The sequence below is a fragment of the Bos taurus genome, chromosome 6, assembly GCF_002263795.3.
Source record: "Bos taurus isolate L1 Dominette 01449 registration number 42190680 breed Hereford chromosome 6, ARS-UCD2.0, whole genome shotgun sequence".
NCBI lineage: Eukaryota > Metazoa > Chordata > Mammalia > Artiodactyla > Bovidae > Bos > Bos taurus.
Genome location: NC_037333.1, coordinates 93,317,791 through 93,342,266, shown reverse-complemented (window position 1 = coordinate 93,342,266; position 24,476 = coordinate 93,317,791). Strand labels below are relative to the sequence as shown.

Here is a 24,476-nt window from a genome sequence, read left to right as displayed (position 1 = left end):
TAAAGTGGCTTCCCAGATGGCCCAGTGGTAAAGAACCTGCCTGCCAATGCAGGAGACACAGGAGATGTGAGTTTGATCCCTGGGTTGGAAAGATCCCCTGGAGGAAGGCATGGCAACCGACTCCAGTATTCTTGCCTGGAGAATCTCATGGACAGAGGAGCCTGGAGGGCTATAGTCCATGGAGAATCTCATGGACAGAGGAGCCTGGAGGGCTATAGTCCATGGAGTTGCAAAGAGGTGGACACAAATGAAGCGACTTAGCACACATGCACCCAAAAAAGACCATATTTCTCAGCTTCCCTTAGAGCTAGGTTTATCTATATAACTAAATTCTGATCCATGAAATGAATATATGTGATGCCTCACGTACAATTTCTGGGAGTCTGTAAAGAGAAAAGATGAACACTTCTTGGTCTTTGACTCTTTTCAGTTGTCTTTAATAAAGGTGTAATGGCTGGATGTTGAGCAGCCATCTAGATAAGAAGTGCAATCTACAGGCTGAAGATGGTGGAACCTCAAGGCTGAAGGTCTGATGATGATGGTGGCATGATACTGAGCTATGGATGGCTTCCTTTGGATTTACATGGAACATTTCTATTCCTTGTTGGCTAATCTAATTCTCACCATTTCACCTGCTAAGCTGTCCCCCCCATAGCAGCCACAGAAATGCACTGCTGAGATTTCATTTCAAGAGAACACGCTGCAAAGAATGTAGCTGGCTGATAGCTTCCAACCTTTGGATCTGCCACAAAATTCACACCAAGATCATGGTCTCTCCAGGCTGCTTTCAGCTATGACTGAGCATGGAAGGGGAACCAAAGCTGGGCCACCATTCCACCCCATGTAAGACTCCTCCAAGGGGCACACCTTATTCAGGGCTCCCCATCAGTCTGCCACGGCTTCCTCAGAGCAGTGCTGTAGACAGAGGCTCTTCCTGTCTGAGCCTCCTTCCTTCCCCCTCTCCTTTCACAGGTGTCACACTTGCATTGTAGTCAGCAGCTTCACCCCACCTGCCCTGCTCTGTCTCTTCTTTATCCTTTGCAAGCATTTCACCCAATATATTGCCTGTACGTCTTGTCATCTGCTTTGTGGGGTAACTATACTTCTTTCTGAGCGACTTCACTTTCACTTTTCACTTTCATGCATTGGAGAAGGAAATGGCAGCCCACTCCAGTATTCTTGCCTGGAGAATCCCAGGGATGGTGGAGCCTGGTGGGCTGCCATCTATGGGGTTGCACAGAGTCAAACTTAGCAGCAGCAGCAGCAGATACTTCTTTCACAGAAAAGAAAGTGATTATCTGTGATGGGAAGGAGAAGATGGTCTTACCTCAGAACTAGACTCCTTCCTTCCCCTCCTTCAGGTCAACAAATACAGTAAGTCCCCTACACACAAACTTTAAAGTTGCAAACTTTCAAAGACTCGAACGTGCTCCTGTATACCAACTTTTGTACTACACTTTTCAAGGTATTAATATTGTTAAGATTAAAACTGTTCTATTCCTTGCATTTGTTTTTTATGTATTATTTGTGTGGACAAGATTATAAATCAGATAGCTGGGTACCTAGGCTAACTTGTTGGATTTATGAACAAATTGGACTTTACAAACTCACTCTCGGAATTCATTCATATGTCAAACATCTATTTCATCACAGGCTTTCCTCTAGAACCCGAGGAGGTTCCTAAAGGGATGAGGTTCCCTGATATGCTCAAAGTTTGCCTGTTCATTGGATGGAAAAAATAATATGTAAATGGACCAAAAAATTAACAAGATAATTTTAGATGGTAATAGGTGCAATTAAGAAAATTAAACTGAGTGAATTAACAGAAAATATCTGGAAGAATAGTGTTCCAGATGGAAAGAACATCATGTACAAAGACTTCAAGATAGGAATAAGCTGAGAACGTCCGCAGAGCAGCAAGAAAGCCAGTACAGCTACAGCAATGAATTGGGGTGGTGGGCAGGAGAGGAGAGGGTGTAATGATCAGCTTTATGTGTCAATCTGGCCAGGCTACAGTCCTCAGTTATTCAATCAAACATTAATCTAGTGTTGCTGTGAAAGTATTTTGCAGTTACAGTCCATTATCGATCGACCTCATGGGGGAGCATCTTAGATATTCTAAGCAGGCCTAATTCAATCAGTCAAAGAGCCTTAATTAAGAAGAGAGCTGAGCTTCTCTGGGGAAAAAAAAAAAATGGTAGCTTTGAAGTGTGAGAGGAAGTGAGGGATCAAGGATAGTTCTAGTTTTGGGGCCTAGGCAATGGGGTTAATGATGGGGCCACTAACTCTCAATGACAACAAAATAGAGAATTTGACTCCTCAGGTCAAAAAGCCAAAGTTGGACAATGTCCTTTCAGGCTAGGAACATGTGGGCTTAAGTTTCCACAACTGCTTCCCATTTCAGGGTTGTTCTAACAACTGGAGAGCATGGAATCTCCAAATCCATCATGTTGACTCCCATACCTCAAGGATGCAGGCCTTCCCCAGTGTCTCAGGGGTAAAGAACCCACTTGCCAATGCAGGTGACACAAGAGACTCAGGTTCAATCCCTGGGTCGGGAAGATCCCTGGAGAAGGAAATGGCAACCCACTCCAGTATTCTTGCCTGGAGAAGCCCATGGACAGAGGAGGCTGGCGGGTTACAGCCCACAGGGTCAAAGAGTCAGACATGACTGAGCAACTAGGCACGTGCTCAAGTGTGCACTGGAAGAAAGACACTTTCTGATCATCAAATCCTAGGCAGAAACGGCCTGTGCAGAGCTCATACCTTCATGGATTTCTTCAGCTGTTTCGCATCGAACACTGCCGGTGGGGTCACGAGGGCTACCATGAGATGCTTGAAGTGGCCAGAGAGATCACCCTTCAAGTCATCTTTCAGTTCCTGAAATTAAAAGAAAGAGAAAGAAAATCATGAACCACTTCTCTTCCTCCAAAGTCATCTAGTAATAGAAGACATGAATGCATGAATTCAGACAAAAAACATGCACATCCACAGGAGATAAAGAGAAATGGTGAAAATACTTCTATGGCTATTAATCTGCATTTTATGACTGCTTCCAAAATGTTGTTTTATAGATGGTTTCCTGAAGGGAAGGCAGTGGAGGAGGTCCTGTGAGGGGCACAGATAGGAACTATTAAAATGCATTCCCCAGGCCCTTGATGTTCTCAGTGCTGGGGCTGGGTGAGGGAAGAGGATAGGGGAGGAGCCCCGTAATTCACACTCAGTTTTAACAGGAGGTGCTCCATTCCGCCTGGCTTCTCAGTGTCTGCCAAACAGCTTCGAAGGGAGAAGATGAGGGAAGACAGTGTGTGGTCATTTGCCTCTGCTCGGAGCGTGGGACCAGGAGGCATCCAAAGCAGTTTTCTGGCAACAAGGGCAGGGGAAACTAGAAATGTGGCAACAGGGAAACCTTACTTATTGATACCCTCTTTCGGCAGTGTTTTCACACATTACCTAAGTCCAATCCATCTCCCTTGCTTGAAGGCAAGTAATATGGTTTCTATTTTTAATAGCCAAAGGAGTATTACTGAATAATTATTTTTCCTGCTTTTGATCTCCAGCCTGAAGGTGTTTGGCAGACACTGAGAAGACAGGCAGAATGGGGCACTTCCGGTTAAAACTGAGTGTGAATTACGGGGCTCCTCTCCTATCCTCTTCCCTCACCCAGCCCACCAGACTGCTATGACAATCTGGGTGCGGACCAACATCTTCTGTGACCCTGGGGGCCCAGTGGGGGTAGGCTCCTGCCAAAACAAATGGAATGGAGCCACTGTAGTCATCATGAGGGGTTTCCTCCTCAACAGCTACACTCCAACCCATCTGTCCTCTACCAGATCTTGCTTCACAGGCTCTCCTTTCGTCCCACTGTGAGGCGTGATTGTCATCCTTCCCCTCTATCCTTCCGCCGAGTTTTGGAAATCCTGAAAGGCCAATGAATCGTTCACATTCCCTGTACATGGGTATGTTGCCTTGGCCAGAAGCTTGGCAATTCTTTTAATTTGACAAGTGTTTACTGGGTACTGTGCCAGGCACTTAATGATGAGTTAGACACAATCCTTACCCCTAGGACACTATACCTAAAGGGAAAAACAGAAATAGTCAAAGATAAAATTTAAATATAATATATTAAATATCTGATAAAGGGAACACAGTGCTTCCTCAATGGCTGCGGAGTAAAGAAACTGCCTGCACTACAGGAGATGTGGTTTCAGTCCCTGGGTAGGGAAGGTCCCCTGAAGGTAGAAATGGCAACCCACTCCAGTATTTTTGCCAGGAAAATCCCATGGACAGAGGAACCTAATGGGCTACAGTCAGTGGGGTCACAAAAAGTTGGACACAACTGAGTAACTGAGCACACACACAGAGGAAACACGGAGGAGGGTGTCTTAATGGAGCCGTGGGCCCGGAGAACACTGTTGGGTGACGCCTCGGCTGCCTGTGGATGGTCACAACACCCTCTTGATTCTGGATCCAATAGCCTGACTGGGTTGTGTTTCTACTCTTCCCTTACCAGTTCATTATCCAGGCAGCTAAAATAATCTTTTAAAAATAAAAATTACGTTATAGCATTTCCCTTTGCAAAAGGCAAAGGAAAAAGGGAAAGATATACCCAACTGAATGCAGAGTTCCAGAGAATAGCAAGGAGAGATAAGAAAGCCTTCTTAATTGACCAATCCAAAGAAATAGAGGAAAACAATAGAATGGGAAAGACTAGAGAGCTCTTCAAGAAAATTAGAGATACCAACGGAACATTTCATGCAAAGATGGGCACAATAAAGGACAGAAACAGCAAGGACCTAACAGAAGCAGAAGAGATTAAGAAGAGGTGGCAAGAATACACAGAAGAACTGTACAAAAAAAGTCTTAATGACCCAGATAACCACAATAATGTGATCACTCACCTAGAGCCAGACACCCTGGTGTGTGAAGTCAAGTGGACCTTAGGAAGCATTACCACGATCAAAACTAGTGGAGGTGATGGAATTCCAGCGAACCTATTTCAAGTCTGTAAAGATGATGCTGTGAAAGTGCTGCGCTCAATATGCCAGCAAATTTGGAAAACTCAGCAGTGGCCACAGGACTGGAAAAGGTCAGTTTTCATTCCAATCCCAAAGAAAGGCAATGCCAAAGAATGTTCAAACTACCACACAACTATGCTCATTTTACATGCTAGCCAAGTAATGCTAAAAATCCTTCAAGCTAGGCTTCAACAATATATGAACCGACAATGTCCAGATGTACAAGCTGGATTTAAAAATGGCAGAGGAAACAGAGCTCAAACTGCCAAATCTGATATGAACTGGAAAGGAGAGGATCTTTTCCAGTCCTGCAGTCACTGCTAATTTTCTTAAAGAGATCATAGAAAAAGTAAGACAATTCCAAAAGCCATCTACTTCTGCTTCATTGACTAAATGAAGCTAAAGCCTTTGACTGTATGGATCACAACAAACTGAAAAATTCTGAAAGAGATGGGAATACCAGACCACCTTACCTGCCTCCTAAGAAACCTGTATGCAGCTCAAGAAGCAACAGTTAGTACCAGACGTGGAACAACAGACTGGTTCCAAATTTGGGGAAGGAGTACGTCAAGCCTGTATATTGTCACCCTGCTTATTTAAAGTCTGTACAGAGTATATCATGTGAAATGCAAAGAAGAATGCAAGAAACAAGCTGGAATCAACATTGCTGGGAAAAATATCAATAACCTCAGATATGCAGATGATACCAAACTAATGGCATCATGGGAATAGGAACTAAAGAGCCTCTTGACGAAGGTGAAAGAGGAGAGTGAAAAAGCTGGCCTAAAATGCAACACTCAAAAAACTAGGTGGAAAAGACGCACAAAATGTTCCTGAAGAATTCTTATTAAACTTCTGGTGTTTACTAAGTTTTCATTCACTGAATGAATTAAAAACTCTATAATTACATAAATATATTAAAGCTGAAAGAGAAATTGAAGATCACCTAAGACAGGACTTATCAGATAACTGATCAGATGATTCTTTGTTGTGGGGACTGTCTCGTGCATTGAAGGATGTTGAGCAGCTTCTCTGATCTTGTCCCATGAGGTACCAGCAACATCCCTCTCCCACCAGTTGTGGCAATCAGCATGTCTGGAGATGCTGCCAAATAGCCACTGGGGAGCAAAATCATCCTTGATTTAGAGCCAATGATCCAAGGCAACCCTCCTTATTCAATGGTGAAGATAACTGAGGTCCAGAAAGGTCAAATAACATGTCCAAGGCCATTCAGACAGTTAAGGGCAAAACCACGTCTATTCCGGGCTATTGACTGGATATACTGGGCACTTTCTGTTACACTTGGCCTGAAATCAAAGATCTGGGGGCATCACCACGTGGGAGCAGCCCTGATCCAGCAGTGACTAGCTCATTACTGCCTGTTACGTTAGGGAAACTGTACCTTTCCACATAGTGCTTGATATTCCTTAGCAATCAGCAGCCGCTGTGCATTCGTCCTCTCAGTCAGAATGCTGATCAGTGTTTTCTCATCGGTCCCTAAATGAGACGAAAATAATTGTATTCACCATCAACCCAAATATGCTTAATATATCTGTCATGAACAAAAGAAAGATGATTAACTGTCTGAAACAGATGCAGAGAGGAAGGCATTTTAATTTCTAATTTCCAGGTCTTATCAGGTTGGCATCTTTATTTCTTTGATTCTCTGGCTTTGAGGAAAGAAAATTAACTTTATTTGGATAGTTTTAGGGGAAGAAAGCCATCATGGCTCAAATATTCCTATCCATACATCAGACAGAGGAAGAAGCCCAAGGATCACGCTGCTTTTGAAGTAGGTTTTTTTCATCCTTGTGAGGTTCAGTTACTGTCATTTCACCTTCTATCTTTCTCTTATCTCCATATTTGGTATACAAAGTCATTTTTTTTTTCTCTAGAAAAAAGGAACTGATGCTAATTGAGAACCTACCACACACTAGGCACCTTTTATTTATTGTCATAGTTAATACTGCCCAGGGAAGTAGGTATGATTACACTGTTCTAAAGATAAAGATGTAAACATTTAGAAAACTCACCTCATTTGCCAAAGTCGTGCAGCTTTTAAGTGGCACAGCAAGAATTTGAACCTTAATCCAAATCTTTTAACCCAAAACATGTATTTCTATGTTCACTGGTCCATACCTTTTTCAGGCATTTCAGACCCATATACTTAACTACCCGTTTTACGTACAAGTAAAGGGCCGACGTTCAAGCTGGATTTAGAAAAGGCAGAGGAACCAGAGATCAAATTGCCAACATCTGCTGGACCACTGAAAAAGGGAGAGTTCCAGAAAAACATCTACTTCTGCTTTATTGACTATGCTAAAGCCTTTGACTATGTGGATCACAACAAACTGTGGAAAATTCTGAAAGAGATGGGAATACCAGACCACCTGATCTGCCTCCTGAGAAATCTGTACGCAGGTCAAGAAGCAACAGCTACAACTGGACATGGAACAAGAGACTGGTTCCAAATAGTAAAAGGAGTACGTCAAGTATTGTCGCCCTGCTTATTTAACTTATATGCAGAGTACATCAGGAGAAGGCAATGGCAACCCACTCCAGTACTCTTGCCTGGAAAATCCCATGGGCGGAGGAGCCTGGTAGGCTGCAGTCTGTGCGGTCGCGTAGTGTCGGACATGACTGAGCGACTTCACTTTCACTTTTCACTTTCATGCATTGGAGAAGGAAATGGCAACCCACTCCAGTGTTCTTGCCTGGGGAATCCCAGGGACGGGGGGAGCCTGGTGGGCTGCTGTCTATGGGGTCGCACAGAGTCAGACATGACTGAAGCGACTTAGCAGCAGCAGCAGAGTACATCAAGAGAAATGCTGGATTGGATGCAGCACAAGCTGGAATCAACATTGCTGGCAGAAATATCAATAACTTCAGATATGCAGATGACACCACATTTATGGCAGAAAGTGAAGAACTAAAGAGCCTCTTGATGAAAGTGAAAGAGGAGAGTGAAAAAGTTGGTTTAAAACTCAACATTCAGAAAACTAAGATCATTGCATCTGGTCCCATCACTTCAAGGCAAATAGAGGGGGAAACAGTGGAAACAGTGACAGATTTTATTTTGGGGGGCTTCAAAATCACTGCAGATGGTGACTACAGTCATGAAAGTAAAAAATGCTTGCTCCTCGGAAGAAAAGTTATGACCAAGCTAGAGAGCATATTAAAAAGCAGAGACATTGCTTTGCCAACAAAGGTCTGTTTAGTCAAAGCTTTGGTTTTTCCAGTAGTCATGTATGGATGTGGGTTCAGTTCAGTTCAGTCACTCAGTCGTGTCCGAATCTTTTCGACCCCATGAATCGCAGCACACCAGGCCTCCCTGTCCATCACCAACTCCCGGAGTTCACTCAAACTCATGTCCATCGAGTCGGTGATGCCATCCAGCCATCTCAACCTCTGTCATCGCCTTTTCCTCCTGCCCCTAATCCCTCCCAGCATCAGAGTCTTTTCCAATGAGTCAACTCTTCGAATGAGGTGGCCAAAGTACTGGAGTTTCAGCTTCAGCATCATGTGAGAGTTGGACTATAAAGAAAGCTGACCCAAGAATTGATGCTTTTGAACTGTGGTGTTGGAGAAGACTCTTGAGAGTCCCTTGGACTGCAAGGAGATCCAACCAGTCCATCCTAAAGGAAATCAGTCCTGAATATTCTTTGGAAGGACTGATGTTGAAGCTGAAACTCCAATACTTTGGCCCCATGATGCGAAGAACTGACTCACTGGAAAAGACTGATGCTGTAAAAGATTGAAGGCAGGAGGAGAAGGGGACAACAGAGGATGAGATGGTTGGATGGCATCACTGACTCGATGGGCATGAGTTTGAGTAGGCTCCGGGAGTTGGTGATGGACAGGGCAGCCTGGCGTGTTGAAGTCCATAGAGTCGCAGAGTCAGACACAACTGAGCGAATGAACTGAACTGAAAGGGTTGATGCGTGCCTGGCATGAAAATGACCTCTACGTCACCATTTTCTTAGTAATTAAGTATTAAGATATTGTTGGAAGTTGTGTCTACTCCTTTGTGGTAGAGGACTACCCCTGGGTTGGGGGCTGTGAGTTGGCTAGAATGGTATAAAAGATCAGCGGGAACTCAAGGCTCATCTTCTCCATGCTGCATGATCCATACACGCCTTGGTCCCATTTGTCCATGGCAGTGGTGCACACTCTACACGAATGATGGGGCAAAAGAAACTGTATTTGACTAGCAGCTGGGCCTCCCAGTGGAAGATGCTGCCCCAGTGGATCTCTGGTCTTGTATTCTCTGTATAGTTAAGGAAACAAAGTTAGATTAAATTCTCATTGTGCTCTGTGAATCTGATTATCAACTCGGACCTGTCATGGCATCTGGACTGGTGTATGACTGAACACCTCTAACTACAAGTGTCTCAAACTCAGCTGCTCCAGGGTGCATTCATTCTATTTGGATTCTATTTGCATTAATTCCACTGGATTTAATTCTATTTTATTCATTCTATTCTATTTCCTCTCTAACTCGTCTTTCATTCTATGTTCCCTGTCAATGATACCACTACAGATACAGTCTACTGTAAAGAAAGCTGAGCGCTGAAGAATGGATGCTTTTGAACTGTGGTGTTGGAGAAGACGCTTGAGAGTCCCTTGGACTGCAAGGAGATCCAACCAGTCCATTCTGAAGGAGATCAGCCCTGGGTGTTCTTTGGAAGGAATGATGCTAAAGCTGAAACTCCAGTACTTTGGCCACCTCATGCGAAGAGTTGACTTGTTGGAAAAGACTCCGATGCTGGGAGGGATTGGGGGCAGGAGGAAAGGGGATGACAGGATGAGATGGTTGGATGGCATCACCGACTCAATGGACATGAGTTTGAGTGAACTCTGGGAGTTGGTGATGGACAGGGAGGCCTGGTGTGCTGCAGTTCATGGGGTTGCAAAGAGTCGGACACGACTGAGCAACTGAACTGAACTGAACTGAACTGAATAGATACAGTCATCCAAGCAAAGATGCTCAAGTCATCCTATACTCCTTTCTTTTCCCTACTCTTTATGTTGTAGCAATCAACTGAATCTCTTGAATTTGTCCTCTTTTCTGCTACTGTGCATTCATCATATTTTACCTGGAAACTTCAATAGCCTCCTAACTTGATCCCATTATAATTCATACTGTAGAGTTCTGCTTAACTAAATTTTTAAAACACATCAGATCATATCAATTCCTTGATAGAAATCTTAAAGATTCTCTGTAATCTTCAGGATGAAGCTTAAGCTCCTTAGCTTGTGTACCAGTTTCTTCGGACCTAGCTTGGGCTTCCCTTGTAGCTTAGTTGGTAAAGAATCTGCCTACGACGCAGGAGCCTGGGTTTGATTTCTGAGTCAGGAAGATCCCCTGGAGAAGGAAATGGCAATCCACTCGAGTATTCTTGTTGGAGAATCCCATGGACTGTAGCCTGCCAGGCTCCTCTGTCCATGGGGTCACAAGAGTCGGACACGACTTAGTGACTAAAACCACCACCACCAGCTCTTGCCTCATGTCTCTTGTCTAATTTCCCACCCCCTTCTCTGCAACTCTATACCTTATGCCCCTAGATTCCAGAGAGAACTAACCACCCACAATCACATGTAGGTTGTACATCAGGCAATCTCTCCTCTCTTATTTCTGCAAATGCTCAAGACCAGAAATTAAACCAAGATGCCTAATGGTTCAGAGGCTGGATCTCACATGTCCCTAAGGCAGATGCCACCTCGACACCTGGTTTTACAAATGAAAACCTCCTCAGAGTGGGTCTGCAAACCTATGAAGAAACATAATGTAAAGGAAGAAAGACAACAGAGAGAATTTAAAGACCATTAATTCATTCAGCTTGACAATAGCCTCATGGAAAAGTCTATTCAACACTGTGTGGAAATAGGGAAACTAAGAGGTAGATAAAGAAATAACTTTCATTTAAAAATAGAAAGAAAAAAAAAAACCCTAAACAGGCAGAAATACAATAATATTAAACTGATATAAAACCTTAATAGTATAAGTCATGAAACTTGACAAACTGACCCTAAAATTTATAGGAGAGGGCAAGGAGCCAAGAAGAAAAACTCCTGCTTTACTAGACACCAGTGTCACCATAAAATAATAATAGTAGTTATGACAATGTTGTATAAAGATGGGGAGAGGCAAATAGACCAATGGAATATAACAGAGAGCAGAAAAATAGCAAAGTTTATGAGACAGTGGTGGCATTACAAATCAGTGTGGAAAGGATGAACTCTTCAATCGGTTGCACTGGGACAATTGCACAGCCACATAAAATCAAATTAGATTTAAATGCCATTCACAAACATTTATTCCAGGAAGATTAAAGATCTCAATGTGAAAAATAAGATTGTAAAATCTGGGGGAGAAAATACAGCAGGGTATCTTTATGTGCTCAGCACAGAAAAGACCCTAAGTATAAGTTATCACAAAAAATATTGGTAAAGTTAATTTCACTAAAATTTAAAACTTCTATTCAATTAAAGTTACTGTAGGCAATGTGAAAAGGAAATCACATTCTGAAAAAAGATGTTTTCATAGCTTGTAATTTAAAAAAATGTTTCATACCCATAATTTATTTTAAAAAATAAATTAAAAAATTCTTTCTTGCCAAGCCAAAGAACACAACCCAACTGAAAAATGGATAAAAGGTATGGAGGAGTAATTCATGGGAAAGGAAGCCAATAAACAAGAAAAAATGCTTAACTGCATCAGTAATGAGGGATAAGAGAGAGGAAGGAAATAGAATGCGGTACATTTTTAGACCCACTCTATTGGATGATCATGGCAAGTATGGACGAGAATACTGAGCAAGAGGAAGTCTTATACGTTGCTGGTGCCGTGTGTGTGCTCAGTCACTCAGTTGTGTCTGACTCTTTGTGATCCCATGGACTGCAGCCCACCAGGATACTCTGTCCATGGGATTTTCCAGGCAAGAATATTGGAGTGGGTTGCCATTTCCTTCTGCAGGGGATCTTCCTGACCGAGGGATGGAACCTGTGTCTCTTGCATTGGCCGGCGGATTTTTTACTGTTGTGCCACCTGGGAAATATTGCTGGTAGGAATGCTAATTTGCAAATTCATTTGAGAGAGCGGTTTGGCAAAATTTCTAGTAAATTTATATTCTAGAGAGATGCTAGCAAACATTCACAAAAGACATAAGCACAACAATTTCAGTGCAGTACTTTTATACTGTAATAGAAAAGAATTGTAGACAATTTAAAAGTTCCATCACTATTTCCATCTTACGACATAGTAATTCAATAGACTACTCTGCAGTTAAAATTAATGAACTAGAGCTAAACATATCAACATGGATAAATCTCAAAAACATAATGTTAAGGAATAAAAAATAAGTTGCAGAAGAATACCTGCTGTAGGATTTCAATTTATACTGTTTGAGCCCATGCAAAACAATATGTACGTACATATGGAGTACAGAATTAAAAGTTTCATGGAAATATATTTCTGATTTAGAATGGTGTTTATCTCTAGAGAATGGGGTGGGAATGAGATCCAGACAGAATCAGAAGGCACCGTGTCTGTAATGACTCCGGTGGTAATGACGATGACTGTTGATAGCAGTGATGGTCATGGCGGTGTTTGGAAGTGAGTGTTAGTTGCTCAGTCAGTGTCCCGCATCGGGAGGCGGGTTCTTTACCACTAGCGCCACCCGGGAAGCCATGGTAGTGTTTCGTAGGAAATAAACATGGCAAATATTAAGACTGGATAAAACTGGGTTCCTGGGCTTCCCCCTGGTCCAGTGGTTTAAGAATCCGCCTTGCAATGCCAGGGTCACTGGTTCAATCCTTGGTTTGGGAAGATCCCACATGCCGTAGGGAAACATGCCCCACAACTACTAAAGCCCGTGTGCCCTACAGCCTGTGCTCCACAAGAGAAGCCACTGTAATGAGAAGCCCTCCCGCTGCAACCAGAGTGGCCCCAGCTCGCCACCACGAGAGAAAGCCAGTGCACGGCAGCGAAGGTCCAGCACAGCGTAGATAAAAACAAATAAATAAAAACGTAAATACCTCTTCAAGGTCATGCCTATCCCCACTGACACTCTACTGGTGTTGTGAAAGCACAGTACGCTGGAAGAAACCTGGTATTTCAATCATGGGTTTGAATCCCAGCTCTGCCACTCATGTATGACCCTAGGAAAATGACTCAATACCTCTGAGCTGCAGTTCCCCCATCTGTAAACTAAAGAAAATAAAATCTCCACCTCATATGATTGTCGTGGGAAAACACACACACACACACATATGTAGACTGGGTACCCTATACTTTTGCTCTTCACAAGTTTTTAAAGTGCCTTACAATTTCTCTAATTCAGTAAAAAAGGCGACTTGGGCAACCTGAACCCACGCACTTTTAGCTTAAATTCCTGATCTGCTTCAACAGTAAGAAAGAAATGGTAAAGCATTACTCACCAATTCCTCTGATGGCCTTACGAATCGCTTCAGCATCCACCGATGGGTTAAAGCCAGCATAATCTCTTATTGTCCCTCGCTTTCCAACCTAGAAAGAAATAACCGACAGTCCCACCAGTTCACAGTGACATCTTTACTTATAGTACATATGCATATTCCCATATGCCTACTGGAAACTCATAACAAAGCCACAATTTGCACACCTTCTTATCATTTCAGGGGTGGTTCAAGACTCTCCTGGCTTGGATACGCAGGCAACATGACAACTACCCCATATAAAAGGCCTCTCCTTTTCTGGGTCACAAATTGAAAATATAAAACATTTGTTCCCTAGAGCAATGAATTATGTCAATTGTGGTAACTCTGAAGAATATTTGCTTAAAAGCTGCATCTTCATGAAAGCGATGAGAAAGCAGGAATTTCCTGCATCCTCTGTTTTCATGGGATTATTCAAAGCTCTTCACTGCATCTCACGAAGTAATTGTGGCTCACAGGCCTCAAGACGTTTTAATTAATGTTGACCATCCTCCCTGGGGAACCCTACCCAAAGGATCCATAAATGAAAACCCTATTAGGACTGTCTGTTCTTAAGCTTTGTTTAATGGAAGTACAATTGTGGCGAATAAATTATCTTCTGAAGGCTCCACCGACACAGGTCTTCAGGAACAGCATGGAAATGAAAACATGCCATAATACTAATTTTAAGCACATAATTTAAATTTTTTTCAGTAAGCTGGGAAAGACTATTCTATAGAAGGAATAAAATTTCTTAAAATTGCTTAAGAGAAATTGAGAAAAATCCAAGTAAACGTACTTCTATGGCATTTCTTAAATCTCTGAATAAAAATCTGTCTATAATAATACTGCTTTCTTTCTAAACTGATCTTCCCATCCTATTACTGAATAATACTGCCTCTGTTGTCTCGTGTTACGATGTTTCATTCAGGATCTCCTGAAGTGTTTAGTATTTTCATCAACGGACATTATCTTGTCATGTGAAAGTGAATGGAAAATTGATGTACTGACAGTAAAAAATGATAATCTGCTGATTCAGTAGATTTGACTGAGTAATTTGTTTCAATACAATCCAACATCATTTTACCTTAAGGTGTCCAAAATAGAGTTTTGATACTAAAAGAGTAAGTACAGGACTTCCCTGGTGGTATAGAGGATAAGAATCTGCCAGCCAACGCAGGGGACACAGATTGGATCCTGATTCGGAAAGATTCCACGTGGTATGGAGCAACTAAGCCCACCAGCCACAACCTCCGATCTTGCATTCTAGAGCCTATGAGCCAGAACTACTGAAGCCTAGGGCCTGTGCTCCAAAGGGAAGCCACTGCACTGAGCAGCCTGAGCACTGCAACTAGAGAAAGCCCACACAGCAGTGAAGACCCAGGGCAGTCAAATAAATGAATAAATAAAAATTTTTGGCAAGTGATTATACCAAGTTAGAAACTAGTCATGAATGTACTCGATCTAAACCACCTCTAAGGAATCAGTCACTTCAACATAATCTTTGGAGAATTCTCTTTCTTCAAGACTTAATAAGCATTTTACGGATTAACACACAGCCAATCGACTTCATTTCAGTTCTAGTCCTTTGTGAACTTTTGTGTTTATCTTATCTGTCCACCTTTCCTGTGTGGCATTTTAGAAGAACCATCACAATATTGGAGCTTTTGAGTGCTTTGTGACCGGCACTATGCCAGGCATTTTTAAAATCCATTAACTATATAACCTGTATAATGGTCCCAATGAATAAGAATGACCCATGTCACATATGAGAGACCAAGAATTAAGAAAATTGGCGATAATGAGAACCTACTGTGTAGCTCAGGGAACTCTACTCAGTGTTCTGCGGTGATCTATTTATAAATGGGAAGGAAATCCAGAAAAGAGGGCATATATGAATATGTATGGGGCTTCCCTGGCGGCTCAGAAAGTCCGCCTGCAATGCAGGAGACATGGGTTCCACCTCTAGGTCGGGAAGATCCCCTGGAGAAGGGAATGCCAGCCCACTCCAGTATTCTAGTCTGGAGAATTCCATGGATAGAGAAGCCTGGCTGGGTACAGTCCGTGAAGTCGCAAAATGTCGGACACGGCTGAGCAACTAACACTTTCACTTTCACGTTTCATGTTTATGTATGGCTGTTTCACTTTGCTGTACAGGAGAAAGGAACACAACATTGTAAAGCAATATACTCCAATAAATATTAATTTAAAAAATAAATTTAAAAAGAAACAGCCAAATTGTCGGGGGAAGGGGGGAGAAGATTGGAGAACTTGCTCAAGTCCACATAGCTGGTTAAGCAGCAGAATCTGAATCTGAAATCTGTCTTGACCATTGCAGCCCTTTCCTTGTCTGTCTTAAAATGCAGTCTCTGCACCGCCTGGGCTGATTCTGCTGTGAAATAAAATTCACATTTTATGGCAAGATGAGTAAAATTTACACATAAAAATTTCTCTGCCCTTTGGCCTCCTCTCTCCCCAACACTGTGCACCGTGTAAATTCATTATGCACAGAACAGACCTTGCCCATCGGCAGGAATACCTGCTCAGCCATAAAGAGCAACATTCTCCCAATACCAGCATGACAGCTTCTTAAAGATAACATTCTTCTCCTTGATCTTGGAAGAGGTCATGGTGATGCAACACTGTACCTACCGATGTGGACTGTGTGAACTGTCAATAATAATACGTCATTTAAGGAACAGCTAGCTCTCTGTCTCAAAAAACTTAACACACCTGTGCTTTGACTTCTCGTGGGCAGAACAGTCCTTGAAGCTTTCTGAGAGCCTCTTCCCAGGTCATAATCCTCAATCTGGCTTAAATAAAATTTTCCACTTCTTTCAGAGATTGACTGATTAATTTTTCGTTGATTAAAATGCATATGACCAGGCCCTACTCTAGACATATGAAATAATGGTCTTTAGAAATGAGGTGTTAGACACTTCATGTTTTACAAGCTTGAGAGTCCCTTGGACAACAAGGAGATTAAACCAGTCAATTCTAAAGGAAATCAATCCTGAATATTCATTGCAGGGATTGATGCTGAAGCTGAAGCTCCAATACTTTGGCTACCCGATGCGAAGAACTGACTCATTGGAAAAGACCCTGATGCTGGGAAAGACTGAGGGCAGGAGGAGAAGGGGATGACAGAGGATGAGATGGGTGGATGGCATCATTGACTCAATGGACATGAGTTTGAGCAAACTCCGGGAGATGGTGAAGGACAGGGAAGCCTGGTGTGCTTCAGTTCACGGGGTCCGAAAGAGTCAGATACGACTGAGCGACTGAACAGCAACTGGTGCTTCTGTGTCAGGGAGATACTCACATGGTTGCTTTTGAATAAAAAGACTAAATTCAGTCAGACTCTAATTGTCCATGAATTATGAAAACTCAGGGTTTTCATTCCAGCTGTGACCTTTTCACTGCCCTCTGCTACCAACACATGAAAATATGCTGAAATTCCAATGCACAAACTCAGAAGGATGAAATTCCCAATCCATTATGCAACTTGCTGCTCTTATAAGAGTTTAACGGGAAAAACCTAATTTAATTAAAAGGAAAAACTACACACACACACACACACACACACACACATCAGCATGACAAATGGGCATTCTGAAATGGAATCTTAGTGAAATCTTTCAGACTGCTTCAGTCATTTAAATGAGCAGTATATTTACCTGACAGAGCTTCTTGCCCCAAACACTCAGAAATAAAAACACAACTTATGGAAAAACATCTTACAGTAAAAGAACTTAATGGACTCTTAAATTAAAGTATGTCAGGCAGGGAACAAAGTGCTTCACAGACATCTTCTTTAAGTTTTCTGATGACCTTAATGAGGGGAGGGGGAAGGCTGTATCATTTCCATTTAAAAACAGAAGAAGAAACTGGATCTCAGAGAGATTATTTGCTTGACATAACTCTGCTCTCTGCTACTAAGGACAGACCCAGAATTGGAACCCACTTTCTGGTGACTAAATCGCCCTGAGGTCTCCACCACGTTGTAAGGCCTCAGGACACTCCATATTAATGGTTCTCAAAGTGCAGTTCCTGGATCAGCAGCATCAGTCTTGCCTGGGAACTTGGTAGAAATGCAAATTCTCAGGCCCCACCCCCGTCTTACTGAATCAACAACTGGTGTGAAGATTCAGGGTCCATGTTTTCACAAGCCCTCTAGAGGATTTAATGCTCTAACTTGTTTGAGAATCACTGCCCTATTTCGTTCTTAGTTGCCCAGAAAACCAAAACAAAATCGAGCAAACAATTCATAGATTCTTTTACAGGCGTGGAAGAAGAATTTGATGATGAGCTCACTGTTTCAGCAATGTTGGCATTTTTACAACCAAACAAAACTGCCTGCATTGCCTGCTCCACAGCAGGCTTAATTCTTTGACATTTAAATTATTAATCAATACTTAGCTTATTTCCATGAACGCTACTACCCTAACAAAGTGTCAGTGCTAGTGCAGGACATCACATGAATGCACGGCAAAGTCTTTTTATTTTTAATCAAGATTGATCAGATTTTCATCCACATCCCTTTAAAGCATTTTTTCCCCCCTCCAACTTGACCGTCAGATGCCCCCAAAGGGAACGTGATCTGGAAACCAGTTGGAAAATAAATTTACAGCAAGGAATGTCTAAATAAAGGGAGGAAATAACAGCTCTTAACATTAATAACAATTGCTGCTACTCACGATTTACTAAGCACGTTTTCTGCATTAGCTCATTCAGGCCTCACAGTAAACTGATAAGGCAGATAGAATATCAGTAAATCCCATCTGTAGATGAAGATGAAGCTGTTGCCCAAGTTCACAAAACTGGCAAGTGGTCAGTCTTTGCTCCTAATGCTAGATGCATCTACTTCATGCCTACTTAATTTTCCATGATGCTCTAAAACTCTCCTTCACATGTCGGTTGTAGCACCTGACATCTTGAAGCCACTGGCATGGCCAAGCCAGTCCTGGGGAGCTGTCTGCTACTACGCTTGAGAGACGCCAGACTGTCCTTAACTCAGAAAAGTCAACGTATCTATTTCTTCATGAAAAGGCACTGCATTTGCAAGAAGTCAAACTTTTATACTCAGAAGAATGGGTGAAAGAGAAAATCACAGGGTGCCAATCCTCTTGACAGGGAACATGTTTAAAGCCAAATGCTCCAGAGCAAGAATAACAGCTGCTGCAGGTACATTTTGAAAGTGAGGCAAAGCCAGAGCACCCATCACTTCATAAAGCCCTGGAAAGGCCATGTCCCAGAGTTAAGCTTTCAAATCAAAGCCTCTTATAAGCCTCTAGGACTTGGGAACTCTCAAAGAGCCAGGGAGAAATGGTCATTCTCCGCCCAATGTTGAAAGAGTCTGCTGGGTCATGAGGGTTTAGAATAAAAGCTACAATGAAGTAAACTAAAAAATAAGTAAAAGCAATCAAAACTTTTAAAATATAAAACCTCTCATTCTATTTTCCAGGGAAAAGTGGTTTTCCAAAACAAAGAAACTTAACAGTTAAAGGCCCTGGAGTGGGCTTGTGACTGCTGGTCCAGTGGTAAATACCCTGGTAGTCCAGTGGTAAAGAATCCACATGCCAATGCAGGAGACATGGGTTTGATCCCCGGTCCGGGAAGATCCCACATACCTTGGAGCAACTAAGCCTGTGCGCCACAACTATTAAGCCTGTGCTCTGGAGCCCGGGAGTTGAAACTATGGAAGCCCACTTGCCCTACAGCCTATGCTCCACAAGAGAAAGCACCGCAATGAGAAGCCCGCACCCTGCACTGGAGAGCAGCCCCCGCTCGATGCTACTGGAGAAAAGTCGTCGGATCCGTATTTGAGTGCCAAAATATTGATGCTTTTGAATTGTGGTGCTGGAGAAGACTTGAGAGTCCCTTGGACTGCAAGGAGATCAAACCAGTCAATCCTAAAGGAAATCAGTGCTGAATATTCACTGGAAGGACTGATGCTGAAGCTGAAGCTCCAATACTCTGGCCACCTGATGTGAAGAGCCGACTCATTGGAAAAGACCCTGATGCTGGGAAAAAATGAGGGTGTGAGGAGAGGAGGGTGACAGAGGATGAGATGGTTGGATGGCATCACTGACTCAATGGACATGAGTTTGAGCAAGCTCCGGGAGACGGTGAAGGACAGGGAAACCTGGCGTGCTGCAGTCTATGGGGGTCACAGAGTTGGACATGAGTTAGTGACTGAACAACAACATTTGTTTATTTGGCTGAGCTGGGTGTTAGTTGTGGCATGTGAGATATTCAATCTTCACTGCGGCACGTGGCATGTTTTGGAGGCCTGCAGACTCTTAGTTGAGACATGAGGGATCTAGATCCTCGACCAGGGATAGAACCAGGGCCCCCTGCATTGGGAGCATGGAGTCCCAGCCACTGGACCACCAGGGAAGTCCCAAGGCTTCCGTTATGGCTTTGTTTGCAGTACATCCAAGATGTTCAAGGGAAGAGTTTGCATTCCTTCCTGTGATCACTCAAATGAGAAAATGCCCATACATGCCAGCTTTTCTTGTTCTGATTTCATCGGGGGAGTCCCAGAGACAGAGCACTGGAATGTGATAACAAAGGAAGGTGTTGAACTGGAGAAGAAACATGAATGTGATTCAGAAATTTGGGAAGATGGGGACAAACAAGTGATTTGTGTTAGTTGCTCAGTCGTGTCTGAATCTTTGTGACCCCGTGGATTGCAGCATGCCAGGTTCCCGTCCTCCATCATCTCCTGGACCTTGTTCAAACCCAAGTCCATTGAGTCAGTGATGCTATTTAACCATCTCATCCTCTGTCGCCCCCTTCTCCTGTCTTCAATCTTTCCCAGCATCAGGGGCTTTCTAACGAGTCGGCTCTTCGAATCTGGTGGCCAAAGTATTGGAGCTTCAGCTTCAGCATCAGTCCTTCTAATGAATATTCAGGATTGATTTCCTTTAGAATTGACTTGCTTGATCTCTCTGCAGTCCAAGGGACTCTCAGGAGTCTTCTCCAACACCACAGTTCAAAAGCATCAATTCTTTGGAGTTCAGCCTTCTGTATGGTCCAACTCTCACATCCATACATGACTACTAGAAAAACCATAGTTTTGACTATATGGACCTTTGTTGGCAAAGTAACATCTCTGCTTTTTAATATGCTGTCTAGGTTTGTCATAGCTTTTCTTCCAAGGAGCAAGCGTCTTTTAATTTCATGGCTGCATTCACCATCTGCAGTGATTTTGGAGCCCCGCAAAATAAAGTCTGTCACTGTTTCCATGGTTTCCCCATCTATCTGTTAGTAGACAGAAGCAAAACAGTGACATCCCAAGGGGTAGACTTTCTCCGAGGTCTACCCTAGACAATTGGCTGCCTGATAAAGTTGCTTCCTTCAAATATCGATACCCCAGAAATCAAAGTGATCACCATATCCTGGGAGATTTGGAAGATGTCAGGACTATGTAAGTGACCTCTTTAGGCACCAGGTCTTTCATGCCTGGTGCACCTGGGATGTTTCCAGTGATTCTACTGTATCTTCCTTCCTGTCTCTCCATGCACTCAGCATTTCTCTGTCAAAGGCAGCAGACCCAGCTGTCTGGATTGAGCTTGAACCATTGCAGCCCTGAAAAGACTGCATCAACACAAACTTCTTTCTCAGCATCACTTTCATTACTTGTTTGTGACAGCTTATACATAAGTTGTAATCATCTTCTTTTGAGTCTTCTATCCCCAGTGTCTGAGGATTAACGTTTTAGACCACAATCAAAATCAGGAGGTTAACTTAGCTAAGACGTCACAATCAAATTCTCTTCTTGGTCAAGGACCACAAAGAGTTGAAGACTCTTCTGGTCAAACCCTCAGCTCTGTGCATATCCAACCATCTTTCGGGGGAGATGCCTCCACCTAAGGGACTGTCACTGTAACTGTGAAAGATATAGGGAACTTGACTCACTGCAATGAGAAATCTGGCATCATCTACATCTTTTAAGTAAGTCCTTGGCTGCGGAATGGTGACTGCCTTGGCAGAATTGGAGGAGGACAGTGGTGACACCCACTCACCTCCCACTCCACTTCTATGGCAATGGGAATCCATGGGACTAAGATCAGAGACATTTACAGCTCATAACATTCTGGGAAGAAGATTTCTTACACTGATGGCCAAGGTCATTAATATCCACATGATATGATGTTAAAATGCATTATTTTATGAGTTTTGTACACGTATGTTTGGAAAGTGACATTGGCAACAACAAGTTGCAACAGATTTTTTAGTTTCCTAATGCAAAGCAAATCTTTGTTGTTTAGTTGCCCAGTTGTGTCCAATTTGCAACCCCATGGATTGGGATTTTCCAAGCAATACTGGAGTGGGTTGCCATTTCCTTCTCCACAGCATCTTCCTGACCCAAGGGACCAAACTTTCATCCCCTGCTGCTTCTACTGCATTGCAGGCAAATTCTTCACCATGGAGCCACTGGGGAAAATGCAAACATAGGCAAGGGCAACGCCAACAGTTCCTGTGGGGACTACTGGGAGTCTTCGTTGCCCATGAGGGCCCCTGAATTAACAAAAAAGAGAACTTCTATGCTCCCCCAAATCTTGTCACTTCATGGGAGTTTTCTTATTGCTCTTCCACCTCAGAGTTTTACATCTGCTATTCCCTCTGCCTGGATGCTCTTCCCCCAAATATCCTCCCAGTTCACTCTCTGGCTCCATGTTGACTTCTGCTCACATACCTGAGCAGAAAATAATGTACCCCATCACTCTCATGCTCTACCTCAGCTCTTCGCCAGAGTAGTTAAAACTGACTTTATATACTACACATTTATAAAAAAGCTGAGCACCGAAGAATTGATGCTTTTGAACTGTGGTGTTGGAGAAGACTCTTGAGAGTCACTTGGACTGCAAGGAGATCCAACCAGTCCATTCTGAAGGAGATTAGCCCTGGGATTTCTTTGGAAGGAATGATGCTAAGGCTGAAACTCCAATACTTTGGCCACCTCATGCAAAGAGTTGACTCATTGGAAAAGACTCTGATGCTGGGAGGGATTGGGGGCAGGAGGAGAAGGGGACGACAGAGGATGAGATGGCTGGATGGCATCACTGACTCGATGGACATGAGTCTGAGTGAACTCCGGGAGCTGGTGAAGGACAGGGAGGCCTGGCATGCTGTGATTCATGGGGTCACAAAGAGTCGGACACGACTGAGCGACTGAACTGAACTGAATTGATTTTTATTTACTAGCTGTCTTCCCTAATAAAATCAGAGGCAGACTTCTCTTATGGTCCAGTGGTAAAGAATTCATCTGCTAATGCAAGAGACACAAGTTTGATCCTTGGTCTGGGAAGATCCCACATGCCACGGAGCAACTAAGCCTGTGTGCCACAACTGCTGAGCCCAGGCCCCCTACAGTCCGTGCTTCACCACAGGAGAAGCCTCCACAATGAGAAGCCCATGCAGTGCAACCAGAGAGTAGCCCCAACTCGCCACAACTAGAGAAAGCCCGTGCTTAGCAATGAAGATCCAGCCCAGCCAAAAATAAATAAATAAATAAGACATAGGGGACATAAAAGGCTTAAAAGTGTTTGCTGGTTAATAAAACAAAAAATCATTTAAAAGAAAGTTAAAGGCATGTAAGCTCCATGGCTTTTTTATTTCTCTTTCCCTGCTGGATCTGCAGAGGTTAAAAGAGTATCTGGCACATAGTAGATGCTTAGTAAGTATCTGTGGCATGAATAAATGAAAGTGAAAGTGTTAGTCTCTCAGTAGTGTCACACTCTTTGCGATCCCATGGACTTGTAGCCCACCAGGCTCTTCTGTCCAGGGAATTCTCCAGGCAAGAATACTGGAGTGCGTTGTCATGCCCTTTCAGTACAAAATGCTTTCTACCAGAGTTTTCAGAGCTCCACGCCATATCTCAAAAATCTGACAAATGCACTCTTCACCTTTTGTAAATCCTGTTCACACGGGGCTGTCACTACTCTTATTTAAACATGACTCCAGGATCTAGGTGAGGCATTTAATCAAACACAAATAGTTGAAAATGAAGGGAGCAAAGATCTGAGAATGGAGGAAGGGGTAGAGGTGAGAATTTTCTGCCCTTTTGACTTATTTTCTTCATTCATGTGAGATGTCTGTTATTAATCATATCACTTAATACTTATGCTTTCTAACTGCTTTGTATCTGCCAAGAAAGACATTCAAGAGAATCACATCTCCCCTTTTCCCCTTCATGTTCCTTGCTCTCAATATAAAACCTGCTCATTGCCTCTTCACTTCTGATTTAAAGGCTTCTTCAATGGCTACACGTTAGACTGGCAAATTACACTTTTTACTATGATAAAATATAAAAGAGGCACCCTCCCTCCTTGGTGGTTGAGCTTGGGTCAGGGAGTGGCAAAGAATAGCCCTTTAATGTTCATTCCATTCATTCCCAAGAAGCCTCTCCCTCCTCACTCAGATAATACAGTATTTCTTTGCAGGCTTTGTCCTAAAACAAAGCTCTAAATGTTGTGATTTGAAATCCATGTCTAACCTGTTTTTCATTAACTACCTGCAGAAGACCATCTGCGTAACTTGTCTGAGTGTCAATATTTACCTAAAGAAGTTTCGGGAAACATGGTTTGATACATACACCAGACAGAAAGTCCCAGTCATGTTGAAAGTACCTAGTCAGGCAAAATGGCTGTACTGCCTGAGATGCGAAAAGCCCGTTTCCATAAAAACAGTTAGCAGGCTAGATCATCCAGCCCTGAGATGAAGTAAACAATAGGGACACCAGAGAAGAAATTCAGCACATACGCGTGTATGTAGCACAGGTGATCACCTTGCACCAGGTTTCAGTTTGCACGGTCAGGAAGAGCAAACACACAGGCAAGAAAGGTCTAGTGGGAAGTCCCCATGAAAGCAAGAAATATGAAAGTGGATGGGGCTTTTATGAATCCTTTGTGTGTGATGTGTGCTCAGTCATGTCTGACTCTTTGGGACCACACAGACTATAGCCTGCCAGGCTCCTCTGTCCATAGGATTTTCCTG

At 43.0% G+C, this 24,476-nt stretch overlaps 1 protein-coding gene and 1 long non-coding RNA gene across 3 annotated transcripts in view; one reads left to right on the top strand and one right to left on the bottom strand.

The window, feature by feature from the left end:
* Positions 1-14,506, top strand: part of LOC132345534 (uncharacterized) — a 98,934-nt gene extending 84,428 nt beyond the window's left edge. Inside the window, exon 2 of the long non-coding RNA XR_009494934.1 lies at positions 9,559-14,506. This is a non-coding gene — a long non-coding RNA (uncharacterized lncRNA). The remainder of the gene's footprint in view (positions 1-9,558) is intronic.
* Positions 1-24,476, bottom strand: part of ANXA3 (annexin A3) — a 72,042-nt gene that overhangs the window by 31,118 nt on the left and 16,448 nt on the right. For both annotated transcript variants that reach the window (XM_005208151.3, NM_001035325.1), the window contains 3 exon segments: positions 13,458-13,545; positions 6,421-6,515; positions 2,767-2,880 (listed from right to left, as the gene is read on the bottom strand). In XM_005208151.3, coding sequence (XP_005208208.1) covers positions 2,767-2,880; positions 6,421-6,515; positions 13,458-13,545 — 297 coding nt within the window.